The sequence below is a fragment of the Pelobates fuscus genome, chromosome 12, assembly GCF_036172605.1.
Source record: "Pelobates fuscus isolate aPelFus1 chromosome 12, aPelFus1.pri, whole genome shotgun sequence".
NCBI classification, from domain to species: Eukaryota; Metazoa; Chordata; class Amphibia; order Anura; family Pelobatidae; genus Pelobates; species Pelobates fuscus.
Window position 1 is genome coordinate 88,833,441 of NC_086328.1, and position 23,893 is coordinate 88,857,333.

The window sequence follows — 23,893 nt, forward strand, 5'->3', positions numbered from 1 at the left end:
AGGTCTCAGGAGTGTTGGGAGTTCCTTCCCTGTGGGGGCACTGCTGTAGAGCCTGGTGGTAGTCGCCGCCAGCGGCCTCGGTTGTCCGGCGTGTGCGGCTAGTGCTTCGGGAGGCTTTCCACTGTGGCCCTCAGCCCATGTGGGCCCGCTGCGTGTGGTAGCAGTGTTATCTGAAGTGCGCTCTGGTGGGGCCCGCTCTTTCCCGCTCCCCCTCCGCCTCCACACCCCCTTATCCTCATTGCAGGCGTGATGTGGGCATAAGGCTTGTCGCGGGGGCTGCTGCAGGGCTCCGCTGTGAGGTAGAGTCCAAACTTACTGGTGCTACTTGGTGTCAGCGGAGTTTCCCGCTCAAGAGAAGTGGCTGTCGGCCATCTTGGAGTCAACCATCTCCGATCTCTGTGTTTATCAGGGCCTGTGTGAAGGCTCTGCGGCATGCTTATGTGGCCACCCGTGGGGACCGGGATGACCCCCCCGGTCCAGAGGGGGGGGGGTGGCAGAGCGCCGGTCGGAGAACCGGGCGAGCGGCCGTCTCACCCAGGCTCAAGCTCGTAGGCCTCCGGCTCTTGTCGGGTTACTTTGGCGCCGCTGGGGTTCTTGTTAGGTGTCCCCTGAATCACCGTCGCCTGAGTGGTGCTTTGGTCACATTTCCAGGTCGGTGTCTGTTTTTGGTCCGCAGTTGGCTCCGTTTTCCAAGCTCAGAAGCAGGAGCTCAGACAAAGCGTGTCTGATCCGACCGGCGGTCAGGCCCCGCCCCCACTGATTTTAATGTTGTGTCTACTCCTGCCGTGTCTTATACCCTTAGTAGTTAGGTCTGTGCAAAGCCTGATAGAAAATATAGCAGAGAGGAAGGCTGCTGCACAGATAATGGCAATTTATAAATATAAGGCTCTAGATCAGGGAGAACCAATGCAGGAAGATGAGTGTTGAAGATTCACATCATAAGATAAGTCTGGTCTGGTTCAAGGTAACTTGCGGTGTATGCAAACTAAGGTTAAGTGATGCCTCAAGTAATTGTGAAATATCAAGAGGCATCAAAGGGGGGAATGTGGTGGAATCTCGGTAAAAATAAATTTAGTAGGCCGAGATTACCACGTGGCATGTGTACGTGCATATGCTGACGTATCGATCAGTTGGTTGCACGAGGCAAGATACGATCAGTAGTGTACGGAGCATGTGCAAGAATACAGGATGTAGTATTCCCCTCCTCCATTGTGCTGGACAAGCCATGTGGTCAAGCAGGAAGTTAATTCCTATTTGTATTGATTGGTCAAGAGAATGTGCGGGTGGAGCTTAATATGGGAGGAGTTATGTGCCTATATAAGGAGCCTGCACTATTGTCCGGGGCTCAGAACTTGCTGTATTTTGGTGACATTAGTCCCTCTGAGTCCCGATCGGTGATCCAATAAAGAATCTCTTCCTTCCTGAAGAAACCTGTGTCCATCTCTCTGTGCTTGGCTTCCGTCAGTTTCTCCGGTATCATTGTGGATTATAATAATTTAATAATGTGAATATTTATTCACATTTTAAAAACATGGGGTGCCAACTTTACACAGCTGACTCAAATTGGATGGCAGGTTACATAATTTTCCCTGACAAAAAACATAGTTATAACAAAAAACCAAAGCAGCAAAATAAACATTTTAACAGCACAAACCGGCCCAACCAACCAGCCAAGTTTCATGTATTTTTGCTGCTGTAGGGGGCCTGTATGACTTTTATTTAATTGGCAATAAAAGCATCACAAATCTTAATTTGTATAGCACAAAACAGCACAAATGTAGATCTAAGCGGATTTATTCTTGTTAGCGCCAATTGTAGAGGGGCCAGCTTCACACAGCCCCAAAGGACAAATTTCGGCTTTCATTTTTTTTTTTTAAGATTATTTAATTTCTGCATTTTTATGATGCATTATATAGATAATACACCAAATGATGTTCCTTTAAGTCAACTACTTAGAACTATACCTCTGTTCTGTAATGGGGGGAGGGGTGGTATGTGGCTCTATGCCATTCTCATAAGAGGAGGGTGCACTTTACTGTATATTGCAGGGGCCAAGTAGGGAGCTTTATTAATATAAATGTAAGGAGGATGGCTATTTTCTGTACACATCAGGCTGTTTGAGGTTTGCCTGGCTGTCCCAGTGACTACTCAGGATGTACAGTACTGTCAGATGCCATTGCTATGTATCATATAGTAGTGGGAATTAGGGCCAGGGTGCTTTCAGCTGCAATAGATCTCATATTACTCTCTCTGCCAACTTCTCATGGAAATACCTCTTCAGGCCCACTGGCCCAGATTATTTGGGTTGGGCCTCTGCAGATCTAGGCGTCACCCTGCAGAGACAGAGCAAGAACGAGATAAAGATAGAAAGACGGGGCTAAGGGGAAAAGAACGTGTTAAACAAGTTATCAAATTCAAAGCTTCTAAGGAGGGATGCAAGTAATATGGATTGCAGTAATGAAAGCGAGATAGATTCATAGACTGTACAGTTTGACAGGAGAGGAACAGGGTGGGGCTGTTAGAGAATCACTTACAGGGGTATTGAAAAACAGCCAAAACCTGCAAAATGTAAGCAGGGGTTTTATTTACTAAACAGTGAAATGTGGTGAATTTTACTCCTACCATTGCAAATGTTAGGGTGACCATATGCATTGAAAAAAGGAAGTATATAATTCTGATATGTTGTTTCCACACGCTGTTTTGTTGTACACTTTCTTTTGTTGCATTCCACAGAAATTCACAGGTTAGTGAATACACCCCATGATAATTAGTGCAGCAGTAGAAAACACTGGCATTGGTTTTTGGATAGCCAGGGAGTATCTGAGACTGGTGGGTGAGTCTGATCCAGGGAGTGTCTGCAACAGAGACAGCCTCGGGGAGTGTCAGACAGCGAGACAGCCAGAGAGACGAGTCAGAGGGGAGTGGGGAGGAGACTGCAGAGAAAATAGACCTAAAGATTTTACCAGGAAGGGAGAGACAGTAAAGGTCTGTGAACCAGAGAGAGAGATCTGGAGTGTCCTGCACATGTAAGTGGCACACGGTTCGACAACCATAACATGTATTTACCTTTCACCAGGGATTCTGCTCTATTTATAAATACATATATAGTCCCTTGTGGCAGAGGGTATTGGGACACATGACATGGAGGGCTCTTAATAAAAATAGTTGAGTCCTTGCCATACCTCCCTCTTTAAATATCATTCCAATTCTCATTATGCTCATCCTTTGGCTGCCTCTGCACGATAGGCGTTGTAATTTGCAAACCCTTAGGTTGCCTAGTCCCTGGTTTGGCACAATAACCCTTAGGCTGTGGGTGTTATATTTTACCTTATTAAAAGTCAATTTATTTAGCTGATTTATTAGTCATTTATAGTATTAAATGTAATGTTTTTCTAATCTGAAAACATGTTTTCACTCTCCTTCCTGTAATGTGTATTTAATATATGCACAATGACTATATTTTTTTCCCCCTGAGAACCGTTTGGTTTTATTATCTATATGTAGTATAGCATAGCTGTAAAATGGTTATTAAATTACTGTAGTTTTGGCAACAGAGACAAAGTTTTGACAACAAGAACATAAGCCATAACATTTTAACAAGCGCTAATATATCTATCTATACATTTATAGAATAATAATACAATTTTTATTTTTACACATTGTACAGAAGCGTTGCTATTTTAATGCAAAATATATTCTATAGTTTTGTTTTTTACGACGTACATTATAATAGTTAGAAATGGTCCCTTTAAAACTGTTTTATTAAAAGAAAGGGATATTGGCATAAGAAATGATTTGGTATGCAGGAATTACTTAACCAAAGTATGACTCAGTTACAGCATCACTTCAACCCTTTTTATTTCTTTTTCTTTTTTTTTTTTTTAGTTGAAACCTGTTACGTTAGTGTTAAACAACAATCTTGTCACACAAATTGTTGTTCGGTGATAACTTAAACAAACATTTTTTGTGTATTTCTTTTCCTCTGCAGATAGGTTGAGAGTACCATATTATTAGATAGTATTCTTTATATATAGATTCTTTGTTATTGCAGTAGATAGGCATGCCCTGATATGTCTCTTCAGCCGCAATCATTGCTATTTAGCAATGCAGGCTCATGTACATTTTGATTATGGTTTGGGAATTTATAACTCCTCTGCATGAGTCAGAGGGACTGGTTGCGGTATGGTGGATTAATTTATTACTTTACTGGGTGAGGACTAGTGCAGGATGAGAGGGAAGGTAAGTAAGAGCTTTTTATAAAAGGACACTAAGCCTGGGGTAGGTAACCTTTGGCAACCCAGATGTTGTGGACTACATCTCCCCTGATGCTTTGCAGGCATTCTGGTTGCAAGAGCATTATCATAGTTCTAGTCCACAACATCTGGAGGGCTGAAAGTTGCCTTCCCCTGCTCTAAGCCAAATAACCACTACAGGTCATTAAATTATGGCAGGAGTAGGCAAACTACATCTCCCATGAGCATTATGGCTGTAAGAGTATTATGGGAGATGTAGTCCACAACATCTGGAGTTCCGATGGTTGCCTACCTCTGATTTAGGCATTGTTAATTGGTTTTCTGTCAAGCCGTTCTGGAGCAGTTTGGAAGACAAAAAAAACAAAACAGGCCTTCCGCATGATCCTCATAGCCTACTCGCTCTACAGCCGCACTGATAATGCAGAAACATCACTAATGCAGTATCAAATATGAATTTGGCAATGGTATGCTTAGAGCAGATGGATAATCCGTCTTTCAGTCCACATTGGGACAGATTTTCACTTGATAATCCGAAAGTGTAATTGTCACAAAATCAGTACACCCTTTTTTATTTTGTTTTTTTTTTGATTAAATGTTGAACAGAACCAAGAATGTACATATACAATGATAATGGAGATGGGTTTCATAAATTGATAGAACATATACAAATATAATTATATATTTCTTCATATTTAGCTTTAACCTCACTGCAAATACACCGATACAGTCTGCATTGTGAATATGGCTGAGGAAGAGATTGTCCCAGTTTATGCCACTGGAATTTCGGCGCAGTTGCAGAAGCAGCGGGAACAGGAACTGGGTATAGGAAAACATGAAAATGCAGTGAAGTTTCTGGGTCAGGATTTTACTCGGATCCAGCAAGAATGTTTACAGAATGGGACTCTTTTCACGGATGATACCTTCCCAGCCACAGTTCACTCACTAGGATTTAAGGACCTGGGTCCAAATTCATCGAAAACCCGTGGTGTTAAATGGGTCCGGCCCTCGGTAAGAATGCATGAATGGAGAATCCCTAGTGATAGTTATGAATTTGTAAATGATTTAGCTGGGGTGGTTATTTTGTAAAAAGGGACTTTTGGCTTTCTGACTATAAAGAACACTTCAAGCACCATACATACCGCTCTAGTGTTTATGGTTCTAGAAGTGCTTAGTAGAAGGTGCTTTTAAAAGGGCTTTTGGCAGCTAAACTCTAACTTTGTAAATCTGACCTCAGGCTGGTACATTCATAACTCAAAATGGTTGACCTTTATTATGTAGGATGGGTCTATTGATAGTGATTGACAGATGGAATGCACATTCACACTTCCCCCTCAGGTCCCTCACCCATCTGTCATGCACTAGGAGAGGCGCAGATATCCAATGTTTACTAGTAATCCCCTAATGTATTATCGTGTGTAAGCACCACAGTACCAAGGAGCATGACAAATTCACATAAGGTGTTTTGAAGAACAAATATTATGCTGAGGCAGAAAAGTTAACAAGTTTAGCCTTGAATTTTAAATTTCCATGTAACTTCTCCTCAATTCCCAGTTTAGTGTGGATAATTTTTTACAATTACTCATTGGCAGGCACTGCGTGTTCTTCTGCAGGTAACTCATTAGCATAGCCCTAAAGATAGTTGCTCTGAGTTCGCTATGTTGTTTAAGGGGAACATCTACAGACGCTGGTAGAAAGGCACTATGAGGGTGTAGATTGACTCTGCAGCAATGTGACCATGTCTGAATATGGTTGACTTCACAACAAGTGAGAGATATAGGGGAACACCACAAACTGTTAATTCTGTACTATATTGATATGATGAGTCTGACAGTTACTCTTTGATAGTGATTAGATTGTATCTTACAATTGCCAATATTCTGGGAGAGAGAGACAGGTCCCAAATGCCTTGGGTACCCACATTGTTTTGCCAAACTGCTGGAAAACAGAACCATTGGCCTGTAGTGATGTCGCGAACACGAAATTTTCGGTTCGCGAACGGCGAACGGGAACTTCCACAAACGTTCGCGAACCGCCATTGACTTCAATAGACAGGCGAATTTTAAAACCCACAGGGACTGTTTCTGGCCACAAAAGTGATGGAAAAGTTGTTTGAAGGGAACTAACACCTTGACTGTGGCATGCCGGAGGGGGATCCATGGCAAAACTCCCATGGAAAATTACACAGTTGATGCAGAGTCTGGTTTTAATCCATAAAGGGCAGAAATCACCTAACATTCCTAAATCGCAATGAATATGGATTGACACCTGACATATGACATATTGACACCTTGACATATGGATTGACACCTGTCCTCAGAGCCCCTGATGCACACGGACACAGAGCAGAATAGGGACTGTTCCCCTTACATAGGGTCACTTGGCAGGTATGGATTGACACCTATCCTCAAAGCCCCTGATACACACTGACACAGAGCAGAATAGAGACTGTTCCCCGTCCTCAAAGCCCCTGATACACACTGACAAAGAGCAGAATAGAGACTGTTCCCCCTACATAGGGTCACTTGGCAGGTATGGATTGACACCTTTCCTCAGAGACCATGATACACACTGACACAGAGCAGAATAGAGACTGTTCCCCCTACATATGGTCACTTGGCAGATATGGATTGACACCTATCCTAAGGATCCCTGAAACACACTGACACAGAGCAGAATAGAGACTGTTCCCCCTACATAGGGTCACTTGGCAGGTATGGATTGACACCTTTCCTCAGAGACCATGATACACACTGACACAGAGCAGACTAGAGACTGTTCCCCGTCCTCAGAGACCATGATACACACTGACACAGAGCAGAATAGAGACTGTTCCCCCTACATAGGGTCACTTGGCAGATATGGATTTACACCTATCCTAAGGATCCCTGAAACACACTGACACAGAGCAGAATAGAGACTGTTCCCCCTATATAGGGTCACTTGGCAGGTATGTATTGACACCTGTGCTCAAAGCCCCTGATACACACTGACACAGAGCAGAATAGAGACTGTTCCCCCTACATAGGGTCACCTGGCAGGTATGGATTGACACCTTTCCTCAGAGACCATGATACACACTGACACAGAGCAGAATAGAGACTGTTACCCCTACATAGGGTCACTTGGCAGATATGGCGTGGTCGTGGGAGGAGGAGGATGACTTTCACCTCTTCCCCTGTTACATTCCCGTTGTGCTGTGACATCACCCTTATACGCTGTGTGAAGCATACTATTTAATTTGATCAGCATGGCCACTTGAGTTTTTATAGTTTTCACGCTGCTTGTAGTTTATATATGGTTCACAAAAATCAAACAAACGATAAAGTAAACATGTAAGGATTCTGAATTTTCTTTCAAACCCTTACACATTGTGTGTACGTATTTGTTGTCTTAAGTTTGTGGCTTTAAAGAGGTTCACGTTGTTTCTATGATGTGCATAACATGTTCTTGTAAATGTTTGTTAAATTTTTCCTGGAATTGTAATTTTGGAATCTGAATAAAGATAGTCAAATCCCTGATACACACTGACACAGAGCAGAATAGGGACTGTTCCCCCTACATAGGGTCACTTTGTGCCTTTTTTTTTGTTTGGTTTTTGAAGCCACAGTGCAGCACCAGAGGGCCTAAAAATTAGGCATGTACACATGCCTGAAAAATTTGGTATTGTTACAGCCGCTGCTGTAGCAGCGGCCAGAAAAATTGATGTTTGTTTCACAGGCAGAAAGTGCCCTAAAACATGGCGGCTTGAACCCTAGTTGGTGGCGGATAAGTCACGCAAGTCAACTGGCATTCAGAGCTAAAATACAGCACCGTGTGGACCATTTTTAGCCCAAGGCAGCTCATCTCATCAAGCCTTTTTTAATCGAATGTATCACCCAGTGTCAGTCCCTTCGGGATCCATCCCTCATTCATCTTAATAAAGGTGAGGTAATCTAGACTTTTTTGACCTAGGCAACGTCTCTTCTCAGTGACAATACCTCCTGCTGCACTGAAGGTCCTTTCTGACAGGACACTTGAAGCGGGGCAGGCCAGAAGTTCTATCGCAAATTGGGATAGCTCAGGCCACAGGTCAAGCCTGCACACCCAGTAGTCAAGGGGTTCATCGCTCCTCAGAGTGTCGATATCTGCAGTCATGGCGAGGTAGTCTGCTACCTGTCGGTCGAGTCATTCTCTGAGGGTGGATCCCAAAGGGCTGTGGCGATGCGTAGGACTTAAAAAGGTCCGCATGTCCTCCATCAACAACACGTCTTTAAAGCGTCCTGTCCTTGCCGGCATGACTTCCACCTCTCCCCCTGTTAGATTCCCGTTGTGCTGTGACATCACCCTTATACGCTGTGTAAAGCATACTTTTTAATTTATTTAGCAAATGCTGCATCCTTTCCGACTTGTTGTAATTCTGTAACATTTCCGCCACTTTCTGCTTATACCGGGGGTCTAGTAGCGTGGACACCCAGTACAGGTCGTTCTCCTTCAGCCTTTTTATACGAAGGTCCCTCAACAGGCACGACAGCATGAAAGACCCCATTTGCACAAGGTTGGATGCCGAGCTACTTATGTCCTGTTCCTCATCCTCAGTGATCTCTCTGAAGGTATGTTCTTCCCCCCAGCCACGTACAACACCACGGGTACCAGATAGGTGACAACGAGCACCCTGGGATGCCTGTTGTGGTTGGTCTTCCTCCTCCTCCTCAAAGCCACATTCCTCCTCTGACTCCTCTTCCTCACAATCCTCTTCCAGCGTTGCCGCAGGTCCAGCAAGCGATGCTGATAAGGCTGTTTCTGGTGGTGATGGTGACCACAACTCTTCCTCTTCACGCTGATCTACGGCCTGATCCAGCACTCTTCGCAGGGCACGCTCCAGGAAGAAAACAAATGGTATGATGTCGCTGATGGTGCCTTCGGTGCGACTGACTAGGTTTGTCACCTCCTCAAAAGGACGCATGAGCCTACAGGCATTGCGCATGAGCGTCCAGTAACGTGGCAAAAAAATTCCCAGCTCCCCAGAGGCTGTCCTAGCACCCCGGTCATACAAATATTCATTAACAGCTTTTTCTTGTTGGAGCAGGCGGTCGAACATTAGGAGTGTTGAATTCCAACGCGTCGGGCTGTCGCAAATCAAGCGCCTCACTGGCATGTTGTTTCGCCGCTGGATATCGGCAAAGTGAGCCATGGCCGTGTAGGAACGCCTGAAATGGCTACACACCTTCCTGGCCTGCTTCAGGACGTCCTGTAAGCCTGTGTACTTATGCACAAAGCGTTGTACGATCAGATTACACACATGTGCCATGCACGGCACATGTGTCAACTTGCCCAACTTCAATGCCGCTAACAAATTTTTCCGTTGTCACAAACCACTTTGCCGATATCCAGTTGCTGCGGAGTCAGCCACTTTTCCACCTGTGCGTTCAGGGCGGACAGGAGTGCTTGTCCAGTGTGACTCCCTGCTTTCAAGCAAGTCAAACGCAAGACGGCGTGACACTGCCGTATCCAGGATGTGGAATAGTACCTGGGGAGCTGGGGGGGTGCCATTGATGTGGAGCAAGACGCAGCAGCAGAAGGGGACTCAGCCGAGGAGGTTTATGGAAGAGGATGGAGTAGGTGGAGTAGAGGAGGTGGCAGCAGGACTGCCTGCAAGTCGTGGCGGTTTCACCAACTCCTCTGCAGAGCCATGCATTCCATGCTTGGCAGCAGTCAGCAGGTTTACCCAATGCGCAGTGTAGGTGATATACCTGCCCTGACCATGCTTTGCAGACCAGGTATCAGTGGTCAGATGGACCCTTGCCCCAACACTGTGTGCCAGACATGCCATTACTTCCTTTTGCACAATCGAGTACAGGTTGGGGATTGCCTTTTGTGAAAATAAATTTTGTCCGGGTACCTTCCACTGCGGTGTCCCAATAGCTACAAATTTTTTGAACGCCTCAGACTCAACCAGCTTGTATGGTAAAAGCTGGCGGGCTAATAGTTCAGACAAGCCAGCTGTCAGACGCTGGGCAAGGGGGTGACTTTCTGACATTGGCTTCTTACGCTCAAACATGTCCTTGACAGACACCTGACTGTGGGCCGATGAGCAGGAACGGCTAAAGGCGAGAGACGGAGTGGCGGATGGTTGAGAGGGGGCAAGGAAGACAGCAGTGGTTGACGTGGCTGAAGATGCTGGACCAGGAGGAGGATGGCGGCTTTGAGTTTGTGTACTCATGTGTTGATCCCATAGGCGTTTGTGATGTGCGATCATGTGCCTATGCAAAGCAGTTGTACCTAGGTGGGTGTTGGACTTCCCACGACTCGGTTTCTTGGCACAGGTTGCAAATGGCATCGCTGTTGTCAGAGGCAGAAACACAAAAAAAATCCACACTGCTGAGCTCTGCAATGACGGCATTCTGGTGGTGGACACAGCATGCGTGCTGTCGGGCTGACCCCGGGTGCCGATGCATGCTGTCTGACTGTGCCACTTGCGACGACCTCCCCCTGCTTCCAACTCGTCTCCTCCTCCTCCTCTCTGTCTCCCCATCTGAACTTTCGCCCTGTTCTTCTTGCCGAGCGGGCACCCACGTGACATCCATGGACACATCGTCATCATCAACCGCTTCACTTGTATCTGACAACTCAGCAAAGGAAGCAGCAGCGGGTACAACATCATCATCATAACACCGTACGTCCATGTGTGTAATGCTGCCTGCCTGAGACATATCCCTGTTATCTACATCCTCTGGCAATAAAGGTTGCGCATCACTCATTTCTTCAAACGGATGTGTAAATAACTCCTCTGACATACCAAGTAAAGCGGCTGTGGTGCTAGTTTTGGTGGTGGCGGCAGGCGGGTGAGTGGTATCTTGAGAGGTGCCTGAAGCTAAGCTGGAGGAGGATGGTGCGTCAAGGTTCCGAGCGGAGGCTGTAGAAGATTGGGTGTCCTGTGTTAGCCAGTCAACTATGTCCTCAGAACTTTTCAAGTTCAGGGTACGTGGCCTCTTAAAACTGGGCATTATTCTAGGGCCAAAGGGAATCACAGCACCACGACCACGATGGCCCCTGCGGGGTGGCCTGCCTCTGCCTGTCATTTTTTGGGGGATTAGTGGTACTATGCGTGCAAACTATTGTGAGACCAGATATGAGTGGCAATGTGCAATGGCAGACGTCTGCAGAGTACACGCTGTAGGCCTGACACACCCGCTTGAAGACAACTAACTGCTATTCAATCTATAACAGTGAAGTAAGTTTTTTGGTTTTAAATGCACGCTATTGTGACACCAGATATGAGTGGCAATGTGCACTGGCAGAGGTCTGCAGAGCACACGCTGAAGGTCTGACACCCGCTTTAAGGACACTGACTGCTATTAGGTTACACTGTAAAACTTTTTTTCTTTGTAAAAGCACGCTACAGAGACACCAGATATGAGTGGCAAATTACACTTGCTGAGGTTGGCAGAGCACACGCTGAAGGCCTGACACCCAGACGCTGGCAGACAACTAAATGCTCTTCAATCTATTACAGTGAAAACTTTTTTTTTTCTTTTTAAATGTCAAGCTTAAGCTATTGTGACACCAGATATGAGTGGTGGCACTGGGCAAATGGGCACAGTATCCACTGAGCCTGACACAGAAGCTGGCAGCAACTAACTGCTCTTCAATCTATTACAGTGAAAGAGGTTCTTTGGTTTTAAATGCACGCTATAGAGACACCAGATATGAGTGGCAAATTACACTTGCTGAGGTTGGCAGAGCACACGCTGAAGGCCTGACACCCGCTTTAAAGACACTGACTGCTATTAGCTGACACTGAAAAACTTTTTTTTCTTTGTAAAAGCACGCAATACAGACACCAGATATGAGTGGCAAATTACACTTGCTGATGTTGGCAGAGCACATGCTGAAGGCCTGACACCCAGACGCTTGCAGACAACTAACTGCTATTATCTTACAGTGAAACACTTTTTTTTTTTTTTTAAAGGCACGCTATAGTCACACCAGATATGAGTGGTGGCACTGGGCAAATGGGCACAGTATCCACTGAGCCTGACACAGACGCTGGCAGACAACTAACTGCTCTTCAATCTATTACAGTGAAAACTGTTTTTTTTCTTTTTAAATGTCAAGCTTAAGCTATTGTGACACCAGATATGAGTGGTGGTGGCACTGGGCAAATGAGCACAGTATCCACTGAGCCTGACACAGAAGCTGGCAGGCAGGCAACTGCAATTACATTACACAGGGAAAAAAAAAAGCAGACTGATGTTCTAGCCCTAAAAGGGCTTTTTGGGGTGCTGTTCTTACAGCAGAGATCAGATGAGTCCTTCAGGACTGTAGTGGACACTGAATACCCTAGCCTAGCTATCAATTTCCCTATCTAATGAACAGCAGCTACACTTTCCCTCCTCTGACTAAGCATGCAGCTTCAGAATGAATCTAAAATGGATGCTGGGAGGGAGGTGGGAGGGTGTGGAAGGGAGGGTCTGCTGCTAATTTGCTGGAATGTGTCTGCTGACCGTGAGGCACAGGGTCAAAGTTTGCTCAATGATGACGAATAGGGGGCGGATCGAACCGCCCATGTGTTCACCCGCGGTGGCGAACGCGAACACGCTATGTTCGCCGGGAACTATTCACCAGCGAACAGTTCGGTACATCACTATTGGCCTGCTATCACTGCAGCCACTGCAGCAAACTGCAGTGCTTCTGGTGCCTAGAGTGCCCCTTTAATAGTAGTGTGGCTGAAATGACCACAATTTATGGAATACAGAAAGAAGGATCTGCACATTTAAGCAAATATTTTACTGTTTCATATTGTTCAAAGCTTCTTAGAGTGCACCTGTGTTATGTACATTAAATGTATACTTTGTGTTATTGTCAGAATCGTACATTAAATCTATGATAGAAGAATGTGTTCCCTCCCCTCACCTTTCAAATAGTTTCTCAGGATACAGAAATATGGTGACAGATAATTTTATTTTATTTTTACCTCAATGAACTGTCAATAAAGCCAACTTGTCGTGTCTTGGGGAAGGTGCACCATTCACACACTTACACATTTATAATGAAACTGTAAGGCACACATGTCCTGTATATTGCCCTGCAGACTCAATCTTTGGATGAATTCCAGTCATTGAGTTCTTAAAGCTGCAGCTCCTCTATATTTTGATGGCGTCTATATTTTGTTGCTGAAGAGGACTTATGCATTTAGAGCAGATTTTATTGCTTAAAGTGAACTTATAACACTGTAACGGTCACTTATCTGGAAGTGACATTTCCCTCACCAGTAAACCTTATCGAATCATGTACTGTGATGCGCTGCAGAGGTAAGTAAAAAACAAAACGAAATAAACAAACACAATGTACTTATCTCCATTGCACTTCCATGTTCAGAGCAACACGTGTGCACTTATGTGTGCCTAACTTACCACAGCTGCACGTGTGCTCGGCCTTTCTTTCACAGACGGTAATTTGGGATCCATTTTAATTAATATGGCAAGCTCTGTCTGTGCTAAATTAGCAAAGCAAACTGTGCACATTAAAATGTTAAAACTACTGACAATTAAATAGATTAAAAAAAGCACAATCCACTGCTAACTTTTCCTCCTAAAAGATATAAAACAGGCCAGTTTGCTTTTTTTTTTTTGTTTTGTTTTTTTTGTGATACATGCAGGAAGACTGGTCATTCCCTACTTTTATTGTTCGGGGATACAGAATGGAAAATGTTATTTTTTTCTGTCTTCCGGAATGGGCTGAAGAGAGCTATGATTCTCTATCTCCCATTGAAAGGTGACAGGGGCGTATCAGTCTGTTACTCCCAATTTATCCTGGACAGAATTGTAAAGAAAGTCTGTTTCTCCTACCAGAAGGTGACACGAGACATAAAGGAAAACAATGAATAAACCTACTGCTTGCATGTTTTGCCTACAGCTATGCTGAAAATATTTTTATGGCTCCTCATACTTTATAAATGACATGTTTTACAGTAATCCTCTCTCACACAATGATTGGGGAGGGGGTCACTGCAAGACCAGGCAAGCTAATACTAGTCAAACAGGTTGGATGGCATTTAACTGTCTTAATCAGTAGCATGCTGACTGCTGTAGTGACATTAAAGGGACACTGTCATATCAAATGATTTTTAACCTTATCTTTACTTATCCCTATATTTAAATGAGGTGTGAAAAATAAAATGTAGAAATGTACATCTTTTTTATCTGGGTGCCTCCATCTTAGCTCTGTCTCAATCAGTGTTGTAAGCTCTGTCCTTTGCACCTGGCAGTCCGTGTAGAAAAAGCATACGGCAAACATTAAACAATGCTTCTATTTCACCTGTTCTTTGCAACTTTTTCCATGGCAATGTCTTGTCTGAACTGGATTATGATGCCCTTTAATAGTTCTTTAATATAAATTTAAAACAAATTTGGGCCAGCTCATGAAAGTAGGTAAACACAGGTTATAGGTGATTTTTAATGTTTTATTCAATGGTGTAAATTCTAAAAAGTAACAGTTCCCCTTTAAGCACCAGTAAAATAATACTTTGCATATATAGATTATCAAATGTATTTTGTTTTTGATTGTATAATTCATAATAGCTTAGCTTGATTTCTGCAAGGTATTTTTTGTTGTTTGTTTTTACATTATGCAACACGGGTATCTTTTTAAACAAACTTACAAAGTCAGTGCTTAAAGGAAAACCGTAATCAAACAATGACAGTCAAATAATGCATGGGAAAAATAATGCAAAAATAAATTGTAATTATAATAATAAAAGAGAGAAAATAAATTACTGCCCTTCTATAACCAGGAATAGATTCCACCAATCGGTAGCCACTCATTCTGACTTACAGGGTTTCTTCTTATCCTTCCAACTACTCTCTAGCATGATTTTATTTGATTAAATAAATAGTTAATCCCCCCCCCCCCCCCCCCCCCCAGCTACAGTTTCACTCAATTCATAGGTTGGCTGCTCAATAGGTTGTGCAGCAATCTCTGCCTGCCAATGTGTGTGGTTAAAGCTCCTGTCTCTCCAAGAGGTAGAGAGAGAGATCCTTAGTACTTGTGCCTGTGCAAAGTTGTTATGGTGCTTAGAGTGGCCCTTGAACACTAACAAATTTGAGTGCAATAGCAATTGTTGACAAACGTGTTAAAGTATCTTCACCACACGAAGATCAACATTTCTGTGCTTGTGATGGGGTCCATCTCTTTTAATATTTTAACGTTTACATCAGGTAATTTTTGTCTTGGGTAACAGAGATCTGCAGCAGGGTAGACATTCATGCTAATAAGAAATTATGTAGGAATATAAACAGAATAAACAAGGAGTTTATTCCTAATCCTTAAATAGAAAGGGGTTTGGCAGAATTTAGGCCAAAGTAGTTTGCTTGGTTCACACATTGCAATCCCCTTGTGAGCAGCTGACAATATACTCTTGACAGAATAAACTGTGAGTGTTGACAACTGAGGTTTTATTGTAATAGTCCTGATAGAACACGGACAGAATAGAACCAAAGCAATAACAATAGAGAAAAGTCACAGACATGATTGTCTTTAGTCTTTCAAATCGACTGCCATAGAAATAAAACAGCTGGTAATGCAACAGGATATTGGGTTGTAACAGAAAAGAGAATTGTGTTTGTGGTGCTTAACTGATGAAACGTTAAGGTCATTATAAGCACTGTCCTTATCATGTCTTCTTTTGCTTGTTTTGTCACAAGTACTTGTATGTCAGGATTATCTATTGTATATTGCTGCAAGATATGTTGGTGTTTTATATATAACTCCCAATATTTACAGTGACTTTTAATACAGAGTTTATAGACTCCATCTTAGCAAGAACTGGTGAATATTACTTCAGGGTATCTTTCAAAAAGTAATTTTAAAAAAGGCATCTGCAATGTGATTTCTGAGTTTGTTTATGCTAATATTTCTGTGTTGATCATAGAAACATGCACAAACCGAGTGAATCACTCTGATACTTTGTATAAAGATGCTAATTATCTTTCATCTGATATAAAAATATACTGTTTCGTATTCAAATTCAGAAAATTTATTTTATCCCTTGTCTTTCTTCCAGCAAGTTGTATCAAATCCACAGTTTATCGTAGACGGTGCTACAAGAACAGACATCTGTCAGGGTGCTCTGGGTAAGGGGATCGGTTATAAATGTTAAATACCTATAAAATGTGCAGTTACCTTGTTTTTGTGTAATTTGTGTTTATACAATACATGCATATAAAATGAACGATAGTTAATGGCTGCAACTATTGTTTAGGCTCATCTCTTTTCAGATAGTGGGCGTTTCAGGGTGTGATGTGTGTGGGTGATGGAGGGCGTAATATGTGTGGTTTTTATTAGGCGTGTGACACTCGGATTCCCTCAGGCCTCCCCTTCCCCCTGTTGGTTCACATTTCTGTTCCGTGACTCACTGCTCTGGTGTTGGGCGTGTTAAACTTTCTCTCAGTTTGTGTATGTGTGCTCTGTGTACATTGTTACTTGTGTTTGAATAGTTTTGGTTTATTTATTTATGTATTATTATTTTTCCAAGGATGGGCATAGTTCCATATTTTAACTAAAACTTTGATTTGTTTGAAAGTGATGTGAGTTTTTTTTTTTTTTTCTCTCGTTCCATATGCACAGTATAATACGCGTATATCATGATTATAATACCGTGATATAACTGTCATGAGACTTGGTATTCATGATTGCTTGCGTACAGATGCATATTGTATTAGATGTCAATTTGTTTTATTAATATTATTTTGTCTGACTAGAGTTTGAGGAGAGGAAATACAAAGTGCCAAAAATGTCACACAAGTAACATTCGGATGCAGAATTGCAATGCCCTCTTGAACATATAGTTATATTGATGTGATAAGACAGCCTTATTATACATGCAATAAATGTTTATATTGCTGTGTAATGCTTTTGGAATGTACCTGGTTATTACCTTGCTCATAATTCTTATACTTTTAGTCCTTTTCTCTTCATAATTTTTTTTCAAGCCTTAAAACTGTTTTGAATACAGTATATATATTTTCTATATTATAGGGTTACTCCAATTAGCTTCTTAAGTCTATTCATTTCTATAGTAGTAGTCTTATACTGTCTATGTATTTACATTTGTAGTCAAAATAATTTAACCCCCATTGAAAAGCAGGTTTGTCAACATTTAGACTTTCAGTTGTTTGCAATGTACACTGTAAACTGTAATTGACCCTTATTTTTCGAACAAATAAACTTCTTCAAAATACTATAAAACTTACCTGTAATCCGGGCCAAGCTCTTCCTGATAAATTCTATTTCCTTTTTTGTCATCATGCAACGTCTTATTATACCAACTGCCAGTGTGCAGTGCGTTCAGATGACAAAAGTAATTTTTGCACAGGACTAACTGGCAGTCCTGAGCAGAGTTTCAGGCTTGCTAAGTCATGTGTGCCACTGGAGCAGAAACACTGCTCATACAGATTGCTTGCTTAACGACAATTAAATGCAGAAGTGGTCACGGAGGTTGGAGTAACCCTTTTAATTATGCTTTACATGTACCTTTTCTTGACATTTCCACCTTCACCACATTCTCTACCAAGTTTCATTTATATCATAATAGCTTGTGATTCTACCATTCATCCATTCTGCCTCCTTATTTTCCCATTCTCATTGACCACTCTCCAATCTCTCCTTTTCGTATGCTTTCTTCATGTCACTTTATCTCGCAAGTTTCTCCACTTTCTCCTCATTGTCTTGTCATTTGTGCCTTTCGCTGCCTTTTTGTTCACATTCTCATCATTATTCCATTATACCTCTTTTCTTTTTCCCACCACTAGCACCATCTCCCTCTTCATTCTTTCACACTCACTGGTCTGTTACTCATCCACCTGCTGCCATACTGTTTTGCTTATTAATTCTTACAAATTCGTACCCCATATACATTTTTCATTCAACGACCAAATCTTCCTCCTTTTTATAGTTACCATTCATCTACACCCACTTTTTTTTCACTCTTCCTTTGCTCTCCACATTTATCCCCTTTTCCTGCCTGTACTGTCTTCTTTCTTTCCACTCTCTATATTGACCGTTTTTTTTACTTTTTTTACATTTACTCACCCACTCCTGTGATTCGTTGCTTGATTAATTCATTCATCACCAGTAGACTTCTTCTTTTACCGCTCACTCATGAACCTTCACACTTCACTGCTGTGTCTCTCTTCTCAAAATGTTCCACCTTTACCGGTTTCTCTTTTCCCATGCAGGTGATTGTTGGCTTCTTGCGGCGATTGCCTCTCTGACATTGAATGATACTATACTACACCGTGTAGTACCCCATGGCCAGAGCTTCCAGGAGAACTATGCAGGAGTCTTCCATTTTCAGGTAATGTAACATTCTGATAGTATACTGGATGAATACAGGGTATTGAATGCTTGGTATCGCCATAATATTTCTGCTTAATTCATGAGGACATTTCAAGCTTGCAAACATATACTCATAGGTTATAATGGAAGGTTTCTCTTCCCCCTGTTGATAATTGCATATTTTTTTTATATATTTTTTAAACATCAGATATTGGTATTCAATGCTTTCAGAATACTTTACTATCCAAAGTTAAATCGAGTACCAAAATCATCATCATTTTTTTTAAATTGTGGCAGATACAAGTCTTTGGATGTCAGTGATAGGCTGAAAGTGCCTGGCCAGTCATTGCTATTCAAGGTTGGATGGCTTTGGATGGATAACTCAGAATTGAGTCTTTCACTTCATTCAAGTGGCTGCAGGAGGGCTGGATTTGGTGTGCTGGGGTAGAGGCTGCATTTTGGGTGCTGTTGGATGACATCAAAAGACTCATAGCACCATAACCATTCTAATGACCTGTACTCGTTATGCTACTTAGAATGTCCTTTTAAATGTCAAGGGTAATTTTAATACCAGTAAATATAGATCAAGGGTTATTTTAATAAATAAATCCGTACCAATATTATGTGCAAAACACGTTCTCTCTCACCAGATTTTAACTGGTGAAAGGGGTCTTGTTTTGCTAATCACAACAATGCCATTAAACTAAGCAGTCCATGATGGGCATTTGCCTGTTCCAACAGAGTAGTATAAGGTTCCAGTTTTATTCTAGGAACCACTGGGTTATAGAGTACTTTAGGAATAATCTAATTATAGCGACACCATGTGGACTTTCCTTTTATTACAGTTTTGCAGCTCTTATTTATATTATATAATTTTTAAGATGAGGCCATTTTATCTATCTTTTGTGCATTATACTTGAGAAAATACACATTTTGGAATCACTTTTGTTACAGCTGTGGCAGTATGGTGAGTGGGTGGATGTTGTCATTGACGACCTGCTGCCGGTTAAAGATGGGAAACTCGTCTTCGTGCACTCTGCATCTGGAAATGAGTTCTGGAGTGCATTGCTAGAGAAGGCTTATGCTAAGTATGAGACTTTGTCATTTTGTGCCAACAAAACCTCCTGAGAAATCACTGTTCCACTCTTCTTTCACTCTGAGGGTTCTAAATTAACCAAAATACGTCCTATTTCAGACATGGGTTTTCAATCTATATTTTCTATTGTAAACAAGTCTTCCTTTTTCAGGATAATATTCTCTGCCCCACAGATTTCTTCTTTCACACTTTGTGTATCCCTATTTCTCATTTTGACAAACATAGTCCCTGTCTCTGCATACATTGGTCATTGGCTTCCCTTCCTGTACAGAGCTAATGGCAGCTATGAAGCACTTTCTGGAGGTAGCACATCTGAAGGCTTTGAAGACTTCACAGGTGGAGTCACTGAGTGGTATGAGCTGAAAAAGGCTCCTGCAGACCTGTTTACCATCATCACCAAGGCTCTGGAGAGGGGATCACTAATGGGTTGCTCCATTGATGTGAGTTATATGTGGGTTCTTTGTATTCTATTCAATCACATTTTGGGTACCAACACGATTTCCTCCCCTCCTATTTGTCAGTTTATTTTTTCTCCACATAACTTATCTCATTATTTATAGCAATTTTTTGTGCTTCATTATTCCCCTTTAAGCTCCTGTTTAAGTACCAAACATACATGTTTTCAGTGTGTGACATCTAGTAAAACGTATAAAAAATAAATAAAAATGCAACTCTAATACTTAGGAGCTATTGTTTGTTCCACCTATGGAACACACATTACATACTTATAGTATATTATTTTCCTATCTAAATTATTTTTATACATGTTATCGTTGTCTTCCTTTGTTCTTCCCTCAAATCTGTTAGTTCACCCATTGTACAGTGCTATGGAATTTGTTGGTACTATATCGATAATGAAATATTATCATATGCCCCTTCTTCAAATGTTTCTCTTTCTTTTCTTCTCTTGTTGGTTCTTCCTGTCTTTCTCCTATCAACTTTCTCTACATGGTCCCTCAACCCCCTGTAATCTCTTATGTTGCTTCTGGTGACAGATCACTAGTGCCACTGATATGGAAGCTGTAACCTTCAAGAAGCTGGTGAAAGGCCATGCCTATTCTGTGACTGGAGTCAAGGAGGTAAGTGTGGGTGTGGGGAATTCTCATTGATACATATTGAATAGCATTAATGTTTTGACTGTGCTATAGTAAATAAAAAGGAGGTAAAGGTTGTATAGATAAATTCTAAACCGGTAGTATCCTTAAGAGGCATCCCTTATAATGCCAGAAAGTCAGTACCCTAAATACAAAAGGATGCACACCAAAGTATATAATCAATCACTGGACACGTGTACCACAATAACCCCCCTACGTTTCGGCACAAACATTGTGCCTTTCTTAACCCCTTAAGGACACATGACATGTGTGACATGTCATGATTCCCTTTTATTCCAGAAGCTTGGTCCTTAAGGGGTTAAGGGACTGTCCCTTAGTTGTTTTGCTTGATTATATACTTTGGTGTTTATCCTTTTGTATTTTGTGTATTGACTGTGCTATAGGACATCACTACTTTATTTATTACATAGAATTAGGGAACAGACATGAATAAATTAAAAATGTACTGGGTTGAAATCAGCGGTGATTGCCAAATGCACATTCTGTGCATTCGTTGCTATAAACAGAAAACAAAAAAAAACGAATTACAGTAATTTCATTGCAACATTGCATGCTAACCCCCCAGATGTATAATAATAAAAAAATAAAACCTTTACTAAAAATCAGAAAAGCAGGCCCTGTATTAATTATCATTGCATTTTTGCAGAAGTCCTTGAATACTTATAGGGGGAAATATCCTGGGAAATTGAGAAGTCCTAATACCTGCGTCTAAGTATTTTATGGATATAAATTACATGGAAACTCAAACCTGGGTATTCTAATTTGTTATATTGCAGTCCATAAACGTGCATTGGTAAACACAAAAAATTAAGTAAGAGTAGATTACAGATGTGAAACGCGTTAGGCAGCACTTCTCCTCCCCCTCCCCCCCATCATTTACTCTTTGTTATATTGTTTCTACCGTATAGTTATAACAATCAGAAATAATACATCTGGACTATGTATAATCAAAAGCTGCTGAACTGTATCCATGTGTCGATATCATACTTTCTGCCCCACCACCCCATAAATCCTGGTGCTTTTTGAAGATAGCTGAATACACTGCTTGATGGTCTGCTGCTTTGGCTAGATCATGTGTCGGGTGTAATTTTTTTTTTTTAATTGTCCACAGGTCAACTACAGAGGCCAAAGCACAAAGCTGATTCGGATGAGAAATCCATGGGGTGAAGTAGAGTGGACAGGTTCTTGGAGTGACAGGTGAGAAGAATATAATGTTCTTAAAAATGATCATCTAGCAAAAACCTACAAATAATGTAATTTAAATCATTGTGTGGCAGATATCACACTAAACAAAGATACTGCTCATCTGTAGACTATTTGTGATTATGTAATGATAGAGCAATGCAAACTGCCCTTCATATAGTTGCCCAGTTACCTTTTAAGTCTTTCCATGCTAGAGCACTTGAAGTAACATTTCACATTCATGTTGATTATTATTTCTCTTTTCTGTAGTTCATCAGAGTGGAATAATGTGGATCCATCAGAAAAGGACCTGAGAATTAATATGGAGGATGGTGAATTCTGGTAAGGCGGATTCAGAGTCTGTAATTTCGATTTCATACCAACAGCATCTCGTGTATGTAGGTTGCCTTTTTCTCTTGAGACAATTGAGGTATATTTTCATAGCATAGGGTTTTTTTTTATTTATTTTTTTTAAACAAAAAATGAACTACTGTCTTTTAACCCCTTAAGGACACATGACATGGTCCTTAAGGGGTTAAGAGAGTATTGAGCTTTTTTCTGTCATTTTTGTCATTTTTTTAAGATCTGGGGAATCTCTATACACACAATGACCTTAAAGGACCACTATAGTGCCAGGAAAACATACTAGTTTTCCTGGCACTATAGTGCCCTGAGGGTGCCCCCACCCTCAGTTTCCCCCTTCCGCCGGGCTCTAAGGGGTGGAAGGGGTTAAATTTACCTCTTTCTACAGCGCCGGGCGGGGAGCTCTCCGCCTCCTCTCCTCCTCCTCGGCTGAATGCGCATGCGTGGCAAGAGCCGCGCACGCATTCAGCCAGTCCATAGGAAAGCATTGTCAATGCTTTCCTATGGATGCTGGTGTCTTCTCACTGTGAAAATCAAAGTGAGAAGCACGCAAGCGCCTCTAGCGGCTGTCAATGAGACAGCCACTAGAGGCTGCATTATCCCTAATATAAACATAGCAGTTTCTCTGAAACTGCTTTGTTTTATAGAAAAAAAGGGTTAACCCTAACTGGACCTGGCACCCAGACCACTTCATTAAGCTGAAGTGGTCTGAGTGCCTATAGTGGTCCTTTAAGTGATGTGCTATTTAGCTGCTGTTAATTTGTATCCACAATCAAGGTCCTAATCTATATTTACTTTTTACTCTGTGCATATATATAAAAATTTCTGTGTGGTCCTAAGCATTACCAGTTTTTCGCTCCCTCAGTGGCACACTTCTCCATTTTTTTTTTTATATGTATATATATTTGAAAAGGGTACGTGCCCCAGCTAGCACTGGTAGTGTCCTAACTGACAAACCATTATTTTAAACAGAGTGGTGACTGTAATAGCTATCTGTAATAAGTACAATATTGCTTATGCTATATGACTTTTATATAAGGTTGTTCAGTTTGAACATTTGAAATTCAGTAGGATTCAACACTTAACGTTAGTTTATATATATATTATACTCAAACTTAATTTTTTTTAAAAGAACAAATGAGTTGATAAGAAAGGGAAAGTGAGGGGGGCGGTGGGGCGGGGAGAAGTAGTAGGGTCGTAGAGGATGCTATATTCAGGATGCCCAGATGTTGTTGTAACGTTGCAAGGAATCCTGAATCTGTGTTGTAAGTTGTTCCATTTCTCTGATATTAGTCAGGATATTGTGCAATTCTACCTGAGATGACAAATAGTTTTTTTTATAGTATAAATAGGGTGGTGATCATATCACTAGTGTCCAATAAGAAAGTTTAAATTAAAGGGAAAAAAATGGTTAGTGTCCATTTAAGTTAATAAGTTTGCACAAATTTCTATTTTTATTGTTAAAACAGATTCAGTATTTTCCCCTGTTGTTTCTGTGAGACACTTTAAGGGGTCGTTTGTACTGTCTTTCAATGACACTTGAGGTTGCAGACAACATTAAACTTCTAATA

At 41.6% G+C, this 23,893-nt stretch overlaps 1 protein-coding gene across 1 annotated transcript in view; it reads left to right on the forward strand.

Annotated features, from left to right (window-relative positions):
• Nucleotides 1-2,902: 2,902 nt before the first annotated feature.
• CAPN1 (calpain 1) overlaps nt 2,903-23,893 on the forward strand; it is a 43,402-nt gene continuing 22,411 nt past the window's right edge. Inside the window, exons 1-9 of the mRNA XM_063438045.1 lie at nt 2,903-3,026; nt 4,950-5,261; nt 16,294-16,363; nt 18,467-18,585; nt 19,521-19,654; nt 19,934-20,102; nt 20,658-20,741; nt 21,889-21,974; nt 22,230-22,301. Coding sequence (XP_063294115.1) covers nt 4,995-5,261; nt 16,294-16,363; nt 18,467-18,585; nt 19,521-19,654; nt 19,934-20,102; nt 20,658-20,741; nt 21,889-21,974; nt 22,230-22,301 — 1,001 coding nt within the window. The 5' untranslated portion in view covers nt 2,903-3,026; nt 4,950-4,994. The remainder of the gene's footprint in view (nt 3,027-4,949; nt 5,262-16,293; nt 16,364-18,466; nt 18,586-19,520; nt 19,655-19,933; nt 20,103-20,657; nt 20,742-21,888; nt 21,975-22,229; nt 22,302-23,893) is intronic.